This window comes from Neolamprologus brichardi, chromosome 9 (genome assembly GCF_056152115.1).
Source record: "Neolamprologus brichardi isolate AB-2024 chromosome 9, ASM5615211v1, whole genome shotgun sequence".
NCBI classification, from domain to species: domain Eukaryota; kingdom Metazoa; phylum Chordata; class Actinopteri; order Cichliformes; family Cichlidae; genus Neolamprologus; species Neolamprologus brichardi.
In genome coordinates, this window is record NC_142112.1 from 20,364,551 (window position 1) to 20,379,602 (window position 15,052).

General features: G+C 40.2%; 1 protein-coding gene across 3 annotated transcripts in view; it reads right to left on the bottom strand.

Annotated features, from left to right (window-relative positions):
* The window catches only part of mllt10 (MLLT10 histone lysine methyltransferase DOT1L cofactor), a 46,465-nt gene that overhangs the window by 17,626 nt on the left and 13,787 nt on the right, over positions 1 to 15,052 (bottom strand). For 2 of the 3 annotated variants that reach the window (XM_035909417.2, XM_035909418.2), the window contains exons 6-11: positions 14,554 to 14,647; positions 11,541 to 11,630; positions 5,946 to 6,044; positions 5,313 to 5,649; positions 4,403 to 4,621; positions 3,802 to 4,293 (exon numbers count right to left, since the gene is read on the bottom strand). In XM_035909417.2, coding sequence (XP_035765310.1) covers positions 3,802 to 4,293; positions 4,403 to 4,621; positions 5,313 to 5,649; positions 5,946 to 6,044; positions 11,541 to 11,630; positions 14,554 to 14,647 — 1,331 coding nt within the window. The remainder of the gene's footprint in view (positions 1 to 3,801; positions 4,294 to 4,402; positions 4,622 to 5,312; positions 5,650 to 5,945; positions 6,045 to 11,540; positions 11,631 to 14,553; positions 14,648 to 15,052) is intronic. The other variant, XM_006794662.3, reaches the window with a different exon arrangement.

Genomic DNA, 15,052 nt, shown 5'->3' on the forward strand with positions numbered 1-15,052 from the left:
ATAATAATACAGAGGGTAATTTAAATGTCCCAAAATTGAATGTCATTTATATGTCACAGTGCGTGTATGCAATATTTGATCCTCACTTTTAAAAAAGGGTTTAATTTATTTTCCTGAATTAGATCACCAAACTAAACCCAAGTTTTTTCCCCAAACTCATAAGATTTTAATGAAAATTGTCCCGCAAATTTAACAAGTACACTAAATTCATGTACACTGAATTACTCATGCACACCAATTATATTTTCAACATCTACAATTAGTATAATTCCTAAACTCTTTCTTTCTTTTTGCTCCAAATTTATTGATTCACAGGAATTAGCCAAAAAGTAGATTACAAGATCGACCAGAGGTTTAACACTTCTCGGGCTGTGCTGACAATTAAATAAATAAATAAATAAATAAATAATCTGAAAAAGGTGTATTAGGGCCATTCAAAACAAAGCTGCTGTTCATCAAGGGGACTTGCTAACCTTAACCTGTATTTTTGCTCCCTTTAAGATTTAATTACTGCTTTTCGTGCCAAGATTTTTTCAAAAGAAGACAAAGAACAAAAATATATATATATATATTTATATTTCTTTACACACAAACAAACCTGAGCTTGTAAAACTTATAACCTATTTGTATGATCAATACTGTTAAGCCCCTGAAGCACAACAGCCTCCATCGCCCAGCTTTCCTGTTCCTTTTCCCTTCCTGCTCACTACGCCTGTAAGCTTGAAAAACCTCCACCTTGATTAGTTTGAACTGATATTATCTCACGAGGAAATCTGTGTTGTCTATATGCTGAACATAAAAAAAGATGACATTAAATTAAACAAAGTGCATGCCGTCACATTCTGTTATTTAACGTCTGATTCAGTGTCTTTTCTCCTGGAGCCTTGCAGCTTGTTTTCCCACAGAGTGCAGACAGTTACTTCATCAGAGTTTAAATGTGGAGATGTTTATGTAAAGACAAACGTCTCGGCAACAGAAAGCCTTTTGTTTTTCTGACAATTTTCTACCACCAAAGATAAACAGACGTGTATTTAGAGGCAAATCGAGGACAGCAACTGTAACACGCACAATGAGTGTGTGCATCAGAAAACGTACGTGGGTTTGTGGTAGACTGATAAAGGCGTGTCGGTTTCAGAGTCAATAACGGCAAACTAAATTTAACAGTTTCCACAATAAGTATAAGAAGAGGCATATTCAGGTATCTAAACTACTCTAAACTTTTTTTTTAAAAAACTAGAAACTCATTTGCTACAATTTAATAGTAAAAACCTGGAAATATTCTGATTTACATTAAAAATATATATATTATTTTTAAATGTGTTGTTTGGTAGATGTTGCCTTCATATCAACTGTACTTTCTCTATGCTGCCCAACATAATCTAATATATTTTGAGTGTGTGTGTGTGTGTGTGTGTGTGTGTGTGTGTGTGTATTGTATTTTTTCTTTAATGTGAGCCATTTAGCAGTCCCTTTTTTTATAATAAATTCTCTGTTTCTTGTAATGTGGCACAATATCACACAATATCCCCCCCAAAAAGTACTAATTACAAACCAATCTCCATTTACTGTTTTTTTTACATTTATTTATTTATTTATTTTTCTCTGCCTTAAAATACTGACATTTGTGAATCTTTAAATAATTTCTTCTGATGTTACTTTATTTATTACACACCTGCAAACTTTAATAACAGACATGCTCATATTTTAACATTAAGCTTAATTTGTTATTTAAATTAAATCCTATTCACAGAGTATTTCCTTGCTTTCACAACCTCTCACATGTGCTCTGCAGAGGTGACACCAAGCTGCTGATAATTGAGGAAATTCATTTAAAAAAAAGTGTTAGGGGTAAAAATAATCTCATAAATTAGCTAATAAATATAAGAATAAATGATATCTTTTGTTTTCTTGTCTGCTTTTCCTTTTCTTTAAATACATACATACATTCCCACCATTGTGAATAAATTTTGCTTCACCCTGCGTCTTTCCTCCCCCACACACCAAAACTACTGCGAGCTTGTCCGTCCCATCGGTGACCCCGCTGCCATCAAACATTAACCCAGCCAAAATCTCACCCCCTGCTTCTCCCCACCCAACACCACATATTTATCAGGCTAACTATCTATCCATCAGCACGGTGGAGTCAGCAGACAGGACAGAGGAGGGGGAGATAAACACCAAGATCCTCCCCATTACTGCCCTGCATTAACCCCTGGCTAAATATTTACAGTAGGAAGAAGAACACATGATTTAATTTCTCACAGTCGCATACGTATGATGCACAGTCATACATAACCACCACTGTTTGCCCTATCTTCTCTCGCCAGCTGAAGTCCGAAATGCCCCCACTGCTCAAGGAAAAAGAACCAGAAAGTAAAATGGATGTGGAATCACAAACAAGCTCAACCACCCCTGCTGCAAAAAATTAAATTCAGAAAGCAAACAAAACCAGTCCTCTGACTCACCCGCTCATGACCAAAACAACTAGAATATAAAGTAAACCCACCTTTGAATGCAGAACAGAAGATGAGCATTTGTGAAGACTGTAGTTTTAACACACTTAAGCTTTGAATGGTTACGATTTTGGTTTGATTCAGGCAGAGAGCTGCAAGAATACAACATTCCCATTAAAAGTACGACTCCTACACACACAATGCAAATCAAGACCGCCAACCATCCAATGCCTAGCAACACATTTCTGATCAGAATCGCATCCTTTTTCACATTTTACAAATTGCTCTGTTGCAAACAACAAAATTACTCCTGAATCTTCGCTTTCTGTGAACGCTGCAGTCCAATCCATCTGGTGCTGAGCTGCAATGTCCAATACTCATCACAGCTACAAGTTTTAAAGCTACAGGTCAAGAACAGATGTAGGGCTAATCAATCACTCAAAACGATCACTTCTAGTGGGGGAAAAAAGGACAATTTAGAAAAGTTTAAATCAAAAATATCCTAAATATGAGATAAAGAGTCACAGAAGTCAGCCTAGTGATCAGCAACGGATTTGAGCTTAATCAGTGGATTCATCCGTAGCATGAATTTAAATAACCATGTCCACTTTCTTTGCGTGCACGTGTATGGGTGTCAGCACTCTAAGAGCTCCAGCTGCACACAGCATCAACAGGTGAGTGTTGGTTCTGTATGCAGAAGGCAGGTAGGTGTGAGCAGCTGAGAGCAGGAGGGAGAAACAAAAGGGTGATGATTCTGGAAGAAAAGGGAGATGTGGGATGTGCGGGCTGTGCTGAGCCATTTCCATCAGGGAAACTCCAAAGCATAAAGACAGTTGCCAAGCAACTGAACACACAATGAGAAAGTAAAAAACAACAACAACAACAACAAAAAAGCATACAGACCACTTCCAAGTGTGTGCAGGAACACACAGACCCACACTCTTACACACAAACATGGAGGTGTCATCGGCTCTGGCCATTTCTGATTTTCAATATTTAAAATATGCTGCCCAGGTGTGTTACATTCATACACCTTTGCAACATTCAGCAGCTGGAAAATCTGCTGCAACAATGCCTCACACAAACTACTTTCCTTTTGATCATTGTAATGAAACTGGAGAGCACAATGGGGTCTTACAAGTCACACAGTCACTACCCCATAGATCTTGAATGAGACCAGCACGGTTCCTCATTTCAGTTGCCAAAATTGATTTCATTATTTGCTCAGCTACAGCGAAACTATAAAGTTAATTCTGTCATGAGAACTGACAGACGGGCTTCAAGTCTCCGAAACTCTAAAAGGGGTTGTGAAACGTTGCTGTGCGTCACATTTCTCAGTCGTCCTTACCTGACCCAGTGGTTGTAGAGCTGCTATTGCTTTGCAGACTCCCATTCCTGAGGAGTGACGGCGACTTTTGAATCCCACCGCTCACGCCCATGACCCCCAGCCCCCTCTCTCCACCTCCTGATCCTCCTCCTACCCCAACCCCTAATCCACTGCTGGAAACTAAGCATGGGCGACCTGAGAGCGTTGAGGACGAAGAGGAGGAAGGCGAGGCGGTGGAGGAGGAGGTGGTGTTGGCGGTGGAGGTGGTGGGGAGAGTTAGGGAGGGTGCGGGCTCAGAAGGCTTCACGTCTGTGGTAAAGCAAGGTCCAAATCTGTTTCGCCAGTTGCCCTTCTTTTTCTTCTTTACCCCATCTTCCCCTCCTCCCGCAGCTGCTCCGCTGATCCCCAGTCCTGAGCTCGAGGGCTGAGGCCGTTTGTAGCCAGTGGACCCAACGAGGCTTGTCGTCTCACTCGCTGTGTGACTGTGGGAATTCTCATACAGCTTTCCACCCACTGCAATGATGAGAAAGAACAGTGTTTCCCATTGGTTAATGTGATTGTTACATGTTTTTAATAGTTAAACAAAAATGATATTGTTTTTTAAGAAAAAGAAGTGTGGCACCTGCTGAAGCTGTGGTTGCAGACATAAGAGAACCAAAGAGAGTTGTAGTTCCCTCTGAAGCTCCACCCTCTGAGCCTGGCTTCACAAGGCAGCTGCTGAAAGACGGTGGGGAGGAGAAGGTACTTCCACCACCGGGACGCAACGATGAATCTGTGAAACTTAGGAAGTCTGAGGAGGAAGGGGCAGAGGGGGTCTTGCTGGCACTGGTCAACAGGAGGCCTGGGTGGATGAAAGACGGGTGGGACAGGAATGAACAAAGAGAGGAGAGGCATGACACATCAGAGCTGTACAAGTTTCCAGAACACACTCCTTTCGATCATCTTGAGAGCGACAAGATAACAAAAATAGACATTTATCAGTTCAAATGCTCTCTATCTGCTCTACAGTCAGCCCTTCCTCGTCAAGCAGCCCTCCCTTGCATCAGTTTCTTGAAAGCGCACACAATGCACAATTTCTCTGCTAGACAAAAACAACACACAACTGACAAGGGCTTCAAGGCTGTAACAGCGCAAAACACAGGAGCACACAGGAGTGAACAGTGACTCCTTTCACGTCATGACCTCCCCATATTTTCCGTCGGCCTGTGTTTGTGTGCGCGGGGCTGTTCTCAGACAGGGCCCCAGATTACAGAGCCGAGACAAAACAGTCTTATCACGGCGAGAGACAAAAGTCTGGTGCCCGACTGATATCCAGTCAATGACACAGCACAAGCGGACCCGTAAAACCAGAGAATCAAAAGTTCATTCAGGTTTTAAATAACGCTTTGCAATTTTAATGCATTTGCAGTTTTTCTTGTGGGTGGGCAGGGTAAAAATACCAGATGAGCCATCGTTGCATCCTCACTTTTCTAACTGCCATGTGTGTGTGGGGGAAGAGAAATATTGAGATCCATTTGCAACCATCAATTCACCTTGATGGAAAGGCCCAGTTGAAGCTGAGGCAGATGTAGAGGAAGTTGCCATGGTGACCACAGCAGAGGGGAGGGGTTTCCCTGAGGAGGTGAGAGACTTGCGGCCGCCCCTCGGTCCCACCGTGTGACCTCCACCGCTGTTCTTCTTGTTCTTCACCTCAGTCGCAGCCTTGACGCTGTCTGCAGCCAAAGCGTCCTTGGAACTGCTGCCAGAGTGAGCAGACGACACTTCCTGAAAGTTGGCGTTGGTAAAACGTGCTGCGCTGTCATCTAATCGCTTCTGCGAAGACGCTTGCAGAGAGGAGACACCTCCCCCTGAATTGCCACTGTTATAGGTCTGTAAGAAGGTTAAAAAAAATAAATAAATGAATAGGGAGGGAGGAAGGGTGGGAGAATGATGGGAAAAAAGGATATTGGGAGAAAAAGGGAGGACAAGAAAATCAAAACAGCGGAACAGGAAGGGAAATTATCAAAAACACAGCCAAATGAAAAAGATGAGTGAAAAATACATCAAGGTCACAGGATGTTTTAGGGATATAAGAGTTTAACAAAGATAAATCAAGGTAAGCCACTCTGACTCTAATATTTAATCACATGTTACTAATCACCAAAACAAAGGAGGGGTGCTCTCACCTTCTCTGGGACCATGATGTTCGGAAGGATGAGGGAGGGGGACATGTCCATGGAGGTTTTCTTGTGTTTCGGTTTGTGCCGGTCTCGCTCCTTATGTTTCTGATTGAAATTGGAGGGGAGGGAAGAGAAAACAGATGAGTGAAGGTTTTCAGCACATGAATGGAGGAAAGAAATAAGGACAAAGCCAGAAAAAAGAACCTTAGTTCTTTGGATATTTGAAACACTAGGAAAAGACTAAAAATGGCAGGAAGGAGAAAAAAAATGATTATGGGGACATTTTAGACCATTTTTTAAAAGTGCTTGGCGGAAAAGCTAATGCATGAGATGGGATGTAAGCACCTAAGTGGAGGAGACTGAGTCGGCGTGCATGTGTGTTCAGTGAAGAGAGGCAGAGAAAGAAGCCGCAGTGCATTTCAAAGACTCAATCTGAGATGAAAGCCTGGCGATCCACAAAAAACAAAGAGAGTGATGGAAGAGAGATAAAAGGGGACCAGGAGGCAACAACAATTTAGCATGCTGCGGTAAAGAGCTGAGCATTGCGCTCGTGCTGATGCGTGCAAGGTCTTGTCGCTTCACCCAATCATATCCTTTTTCTTGGGCCATCACAGCTCAATTTACACCCTCACAAACCTACGCACACACCGCCACCCCTCTCTCGCACCCTTGAGGTGGTGGCTGGGTGCCAGTGCATTTACACCTCACATGCACGCCCCGCACTCTGACACTTTTCTGTACGTGCGTACTAGCAGACGTAGCCTCACGTGCGTGCACTCGCGCACACACACACACACACACACTCTTGGAGGTATATGGTGAAAATACGCAGCGATCCTGAGACGACGTGGGACTCGACATGCTCGGGATGTTCGATGTCACAACAACACCGAAACACCATAATCGGCCCCTCCCCCTTCTCTTCCCCACCCGCGGTTTCGCTGAGGACTGATTGCGAGACGGATTGTGACAGTTTAGCCAGACTTCCTCTGCGAGTGGCAGTTAACAGACATCACCAGCCGAATCAGTAGATTGCAGCTCCAGTGCGACATCTCCGCATGCCAGCTTCCGTTAATGCTAACCGTTAATGAGGTTAGGACTTCTGCTGGTTTCTGTATTTCAGAGGATGTGTTGAAGCTTAAAACAGGTTCCAGTCCTGACTATTTTCATTAACTTCCTAACTTCTATTAGTTGGAGTAGTTAAAAACAGATTCGCCTACATTTTCAGTATCACATGTCACAGCTTTTTACCAAGGCTTTATATCTTCAGACATAAGATCACCTCTGAATTTTTCATTTAAGTTTTGTAACTTGAAATGCTCTTTTGAGAAAGACAGTTTTTTTTAAACTGCTCTTTTGGCCAAACACTGTTTATGGGGTTTAGTAATATTTAATAATAATTAATAATTCCAGTCTCATTTCTATAATGGCCCCTCATTTGGGCTTATATTTACAGGAAACCAATTAACCACCATTTATTAATCAATAAGTCAGTTATATTTTATCACAACTGATGCTGGTTCATTGGCCATTTTTCCAGTTATCAACCAGCTGTTTGCAACTACCCTGAAGAAATGTGCTTTAGCTTTCACGCTGGCTATAAAGAGTGTGAAAACAAACAGAAATACAGGGTAGAGGTAGTGATTCAAAACAGACAAATGATCCACGCTGCTTCTGCCGCAACACAAAGATGTTACGATTATGGCAAGAGGGAGAGTGACGGAGAGAAAGAGGTAAATTCTTTGGGATTCCCTTTTTGTTTTTCATTAACATTCCAGAGGTAGGTGTTGATGGACAGAGCCTGAGCTGAGAGGGTCGGATAACACACACACACACACACACACACAGAAGGCCCACAGCACTGGGCGTGGGAAACACAACAAATGCACAATGTTACCCTGACACACTCTTATCAATCAGGTCAATTGATTATACAGGCAGAGACAAAGCCTTTCAGCATGTTCTGTCCCCTCTTTCTCTAACGCTGACCGTTGGCAGCCTGATCATTTGACATGTCCGAGAGGGCTTTGAGACTGTGTGGGGTAAATATGAGTGGTGGCGGGTAATGATGAGTGCATCTATTTATCAACAAACCCCTGAACAATGAACAATTCAGCAGTGGGCAGAAATCCTCTCCGTCTATGTCGAATGCTGATCACGTGCCCTCTAAGAGAGATTTACTTTTAAAGACAAACACTTTTGCTTCTGTCTCTTCACAGTTTGCAGAATACAAGCACAGAAACCTCCATTCCCTTGTTCGCTACATCTATGTGTATTGAAATTCAGACTCTATTATTAATATTTATCAATTCAACTGACTTCATTTCACATACATTTTTCATTTCTTCAAATTACTTGTTTTCCAATCAAGAGTCTGTAATTATTCAACATTTAATCATGTTAAATTAGATTATCTACACTACAGTTTTAACTACAAAGCTCACTACCCAATTCGTTTCAGTACAGCTACGTTAAAACAAACAGCCCTATGAGGCACACACATTTTGGCACTTTTCTTTGCTGTAACCTGCATAACAAGTATTATTGCCTTAATTAATTATTTAAAATGTAACATGTTATCGTTTTATTTAATATAGAAAATGCCGGTACCAATTATGGGAAGAGAAACTATTGTCTGTTAATAATTTGATGTAGTTTCATATTTTATGGCTTCACAATTCAACACAACAGCCTCAGGAGGACATCGTCTTGGGGGGAGGGTTGGGGGCAAACGGGCAGGGAGCAGGGGGTGAGGAGAGGCGAGAGAAGACGGGCAGAAAGAGAGGAACAGGAAGTACAGGGGAAAATAATCCGGCCTGGCCTAGCAGGAATTCCCCTGTGCAGTTTCCTGCAGGATTTCTGACCAGCCATTGTGTGTGTATGGATGTGTGTGTTTCCTGCGGGCCTTTTCTATGCGGCCAGCATGGGGGATCTTGGCTGACTGCAAGGTCTAGCATGAGGTGGGTATACATCTGAGCCTCCAAACCACATAACAAAGGCATGTGAACGCACACACACTCACAAATCTGAGCATACTGATCTCTGACCCAGGAATGGGGATGGTGTGTTTATGTGCGCATGTGTGTAAGAGAGCAAGGAGGGGGATACTCTAATGCTAATAAGGCAGTATTAACAAAAGCCAAGGCAGTGAGACAGAGTAGTACGTGGCGAACACACACACGCACACACGCACACACGCACACACGCACACACACGCACACACACGCACACGCACACACACACACACAAAATGTGCCATATAATTCTAATTCTGATGCCACAAATTGCTACAAGTTAACACAATTAAAATATATTATCTTTTCCCCCCTCTGTATTAAAAACAACAACAAAATAAAACAAAACACAATAACAGGAGAAAAGTGAAAATTCAAAGCATCAAAAAGCGCTTGCAGCTCACCGTCACTAACATAATCTACTGAGCTGATTTTCTCTAACATGCATTCATTAATTCTCCTGTATGCATTCTTGAAACACTTACGGGGGTTTCAAGATTAAACACAATGACGTATATTTAAAATAAATTCTTTTCTTTTCTGCTTTTACCTTCAGAGAAAAATAACCTTTGGATTGGCACTTATATTTCCACAGCTTATTTACTCTTCTGTTGATACAGACTTTAAATATGAACCAGTTTAAGTTAATAGTTATAATTGGACACTGAAATCATTTTTTCCACATCTAAAAAGTCCAAAGTTCACAGTCTTTGATGCAGAAACTAAATGTGTGCGCTTCAGGCTCTCCCAGCAATGTAAAACTGCTTTAGGATATAAAATTATTCTGTTATTCTGGAACAATATCTGCTCTTTATCTGTGCAGTGGTGTTAGATAACCCCGATTAAAAACGTGAAACAATTCAACTGGCTGAAGCACCTCTAAACTCCTTTCATTCATGTCAGATAGTGATTCTGTGGTGAGCTGACAGGCTGAGATGGCCTTGCCTAAAGTATTTTCAGTCATGCACACATAAACACAACAGCTTTAAGTGTCTGAGTATGTTAAGCATTTGTTCTTGTTTGTTTTATCCAATGAGTCCTTCACCAACACCGACACCATCAAGCAGCAGGAGTCGTTGTTTTGATAAATCACTGTGGACTGCTAAACTCTCCCCGGTGATAAGCACAATCAAAGATGCAAGGATAAATCCACAGTTAAAGCACTATCACAACAGGACATGGATCTGGAGAGTTTAGAGGAAATGATAATAAAATCTATACAACTTTAAAAAGGGCAGATAAACTGTTTATTGAATTTTTAAGTAAATTTTATTGTGCTATTAAACTGTAAATATTTAAATATCTGACAGTTTTTTGTTTCAACTGCAGACAAACATGCCAAGTTCATTTCTTCAACAACAACAAACAAACAAAAAGTAGAATTGATGACTTGACACTGACTGAAAAATCCAGATTTCACACAGCCTGTGATTACATGTTCAACTAACAGCCGTGAGTTATTAAGTCACACTAATCTCACATTCATTAAAGTTGTTATCACTGGTAGGCACAGAGGAGCTCAGCCATCCCAGCTGCCTGATCTATGAAATACAATTTCATCACTCAATAGGACATCAGCTTCAACTAATTTGCTGATTTTAAAAGACATGCTTAGAGAAATAGTAGAAAACAGTGATGAGTTTTTAGATATGACACAAAAAAAAGAAAAATACATTTTACAGTCAAGCTCAGATGCTATCAAAAAAAAATCAAATCCATGAGTTTTTCTTCAGAGAAGCACTGATTAAAAATGAAGAAAAAATACTAAGTCCATTCCTTTCAAGGCCATCAGTCATCCATTTCAATGGAAAATGTAGCTAGGGTTTTAATCATTTTCATCATGTAGTAATACAAACATAATAGTACAACAGACTTAATTTTGAGCTCAAATTTGGTATGTTGGACTTTTTAGAGAAAAGGGGAGATAATGGGATCAATTTGAAAAACACTACCTGCTCAGCTGTGTACTTAGCTGTATGTGTATTAGGCTCTTTGAAAATAAATAAATAAATAAATAGATAGATATTAAAAAAAAAAACACAACAACAACAGTGTATAGGGGATAGCACCCCCATACCAGTGGTATTTAAAAAACAAACAACAAAAACAACAAAAACCACTGGTTTTTCTTCCTTTTAGAAATATATTAAAGGGAAATCAAAACATTTTATTACACCAACTTTTATGTAAAAAACAAACCTATAGAACAGCCAATCCGACAGATCAATATGCAACATGACTACACTGACCCTCCACAAAGCTTCGTCTCATTTGCCTTCTGCTTGTCCACAAATTGCTCTGCAAACTCATACGCGTTAAAATCTCTTTAATCTCTTTTTCTCTCTTTAAAATCTATTTCTGGGACATCTGGATAGAAATAGCTAAAAATAAATGAATAAAACTACATTTCAAGTTTGTCGTAAATGCAATTCTCCAACATTCATTTTAACTGCTGCTCAAAGTTTATACTGTGTATCTGCCTGTACCTCCACAGTGTGAGCATGTAACAATGAGCGCGTATGTTTCTGATGGAGTCACAATCGTGGGTGGGAGGCATAGAGAGGGTAAGATCTTAAGGCTGTCTTACCTTCTTGTCCGTGTCTGGGGGTCTATCCATACACTGAGTGGAAGAGTCACTTAAGCTTTGAGACCTACTACCCCGGCCCCTGCTCCTTCGCTAAAAGGTAAAGAGGAACTCCAAGTTACTGGATGAAGTCCACAGACAGAAGTCCAAAAGAAGGCCCCAAAAAAAACCCTTATATTGAAAAATAAAATAAATATAATAAACTGAAAAAGATAAATAAATTCTGACTGAACTCAGGGACAAGTCAAAATTCAAAAATCATTAAAAAACATTAATGAGCATTGCATATAAAATATAAAAATGGCAGTTATAGGAGCAAGCTTAGTAACAGAGGCAAAAAAAGCAAAACAAAACCCCCAAAAAGGCCAATACGGCCAAAAAGAAATAAATTTCAAAAATTACATTTAAGGCCATTAATTTCATGGTAACATATAACAAAGTCAAGCAAGTGTAGGAAATTACTACTCCACAGTAGGAAAACAATTGGTTTTTCTTAGTGGGCAATAGTAAAAATCTTAACTATAAGTAAAGTTGTATTTATGTTGATTTCAAGCTTTGCCTGAACTAGTATTAAAGTGACTTCCTGGTACATATTTGGAGTCTTGGCTATTAATCTCAGCCTCGGCCAGATTGCTGTCGCTTCCCTCAAATAACAGCCACACCACTCAAAGACAGATCTTTAACCAGGAACTGTGCTTCCTTAAGCCTTATATGATAAACTGACACTCAGAAGCAACTATTGAACCTTCTTCTCTTCTACAATACAAGGCTCTACCTTAAAGCAGAATTGAGAGCTCGTCATTTTCTTCACCAAATTACTTCTCCAATAATCTTTTCTGACTAAAACCCGGGTTCAAGGCTAGTAACAAAGTTTTGCAGCAACCATCACCCGTGTGCCAGAAATGCCCAACCGTGCATTTACAATCCTCAAATATAGAAAAAAATAAATTCACATAACCTGAAGTAAATGTCTCTTTAATCAAGACTAAAGCTGGATAATCCAAGTTTCCAATTAGATTTAGATACTCAGCAATTCAACTGAAAATATGTAGCTAACATGGTGTAAATATCCATCAAGTGCCATTTTATGAAATCCATTCAGCTTTCTCCATCAATGTTTCTCTCTCATACATTCCTGTCATCCATACAGTGCCAGGTTAATGACATTATGCCCCACCATCCAAAGTAATTTATAAGCGATCAATGTAACAGCATGAGTCTTTCCATTGGCATTTGTTAACACTGCAAAATGTGTGTGCACGTGTGTTTGTGTTGACACCACAAAGCCTGCCTTCTCGTTCCATCCCACCATTGTTCCACAAATCATAATAGTTCATTCCTGTTTTTCACATTTGCTTTTCTCCCCCCATCTGATGCAGAGCTGTGCATGCAAAACTGGTGGCACCACGAGTAATGTCTGGATACACATCCACCGAGTATCCATATGTTACATTTTTGTCTTCATATGCCTTGTCATAGCTCTTTTGTGTCACTAAATTCTGCTTGATGGTGACATGTAGCTGGCCAGTGTGTAGAGGCCCGCCTTCGTGTGATTTTCTGTGTAACAGGCCAATAATATCTTTTGGGATTTTATTTTTCCATTTTTAATGGGAAAGGAGTCTTTAGCTGCAGCTTTTTTCTTGGCATAGCCCAACCGACAGCCAATGAAGCTGCTGTTGAGTCTGTTTACAAAGTAAAATGTTTATTAGGCCAAACACACTAAAATATGTCAATTCTGATATAGTCAGAAACAAATGTTGCTATGCCAACCAAACCCAGACAGGTTAGACTACCTCTCCTAGATAAGCTACTGTTTTGGTTGTTCGGCTTTGACATGCAAACTGCCGATTGTATGTAAAATTTGCATTGACATCACAACAACGAAGACTGTTGATACAGTGTTAATCAGTTTAGTGTCAACTCCAAGGAAATGGTAACATTTAAAAAGCCAGCAATAGAGTTCAAAAGGCTCAGCGAGTTAAAAAATGTAAAAACATGTTTTTCCCCACTAGTACTACGTTTCACCGACCACTAAAAATAAAGCATCTGTCCTGAAAGGCCACAAGGGTAGCTCCTTACTAAAAGTAACACTGACAATTGCTTGTCTTGTGAAAATGGGGCTAGGCAGTCTTTGGTCATAATCAAGGCTGTAGTTAGTGTTGATGAAGCCCAGATGAACATGTTTACTGAGACTTTGGATGTCTACAACACTGAGTGAACTGCTTTCATGTGTTTTTATTATACCTGTCTCTTTTCCTATATCTCGTCTTTGACATATGTTCTCTGTGAAATAATGAAAGATAATAATTAAAATACTAAAACTAACACTGAAACTAACAAAAACTAAACTGAAATGAGAAGATGCCCTCTGGAAACGAACTGAAACTACACTGAATTGAAAACAAGAAGTCATATTACACAATTATTATAGCAATGACTATCCCCGTTTGACCCTTCAGTAAAATACAGGCTCAAAGGGCCCCAGCAACTGCAAAGACAGTCCATTGTAGCCAGTGCTTCCTTTGGACAAACAGATGAGGAAGTGGAGGGTGCGATGGGAGAACGGATAACGCTAGATGGAGTGAGACAGATAGAGGGGAAGGAAAAGGTGAAAAAAGAAGAAAGCAGTGAGACTGAGGGATAAGTCTTTGAAAGATGCAGGAAGCTGGCTAAAGGGAGGGGGGCAACTTGAAAGTTTGGAGAGAGAAAAAGGAGGAGAAAGATGTGACAAAAAAAGCATTAAGGAGAAAGACAGTTATGAGAGGGGAGATGGGAATAGAAGAAAAATACCAAAGAAAAGATTATGTACAATTCACAAAAGTAGAGATAAAAGAACGGCATTTCTCACTGTGCTGAAAGTAAACCAGTAATTGTGTGATGTGTGTGTTATGTCTACATGCTTATCACCAATCGTAGTTAGTGGAACGGAAAACACATTCTCATCCACATTGTTAAAACAGACACACAATAGGCAAGTTATCTCTGGAAAATGACAAAAATCTGAGAGTACACTTACCAATTTGCTGTGATGGTATTTGCAATATCCACAGTATTTGACATTGTCTGCATCTGATCCCTGTTCCTCACATAACAATCCTGCAAACTGGGCACTGTGGTGGAGAGTAGTGGGGGGTGGGGGGAATAGAGATGTACCGATTCAGACAGTCAACAAAAAAAATTATGATTTGTACACGAGGAAGAGGAATATTGGTTTGGACAAGATGAAGAAATATTTATTAAAATAATAGAAAAAAAAAAGAGGAAAATAAAAGGTCTACTTCCTTTTTCTAAAACAGGGCTACTGTCATTTCTGTTACATAACCCAGAGATACTGAAAAAACTTTCATCGTGATTGTGCCTCATTGCACAAACTTGTGTTTGAATAACGACTCAGATTGTAGCAGTGCATAATTACTTGGAGAAAACAATGCAGATTCAATGCAGTACTCCACTAATAATTGTGAGTAACTAGAAACTTATCCAAATACACACAAGCTTGACATCCCAGAGCTACA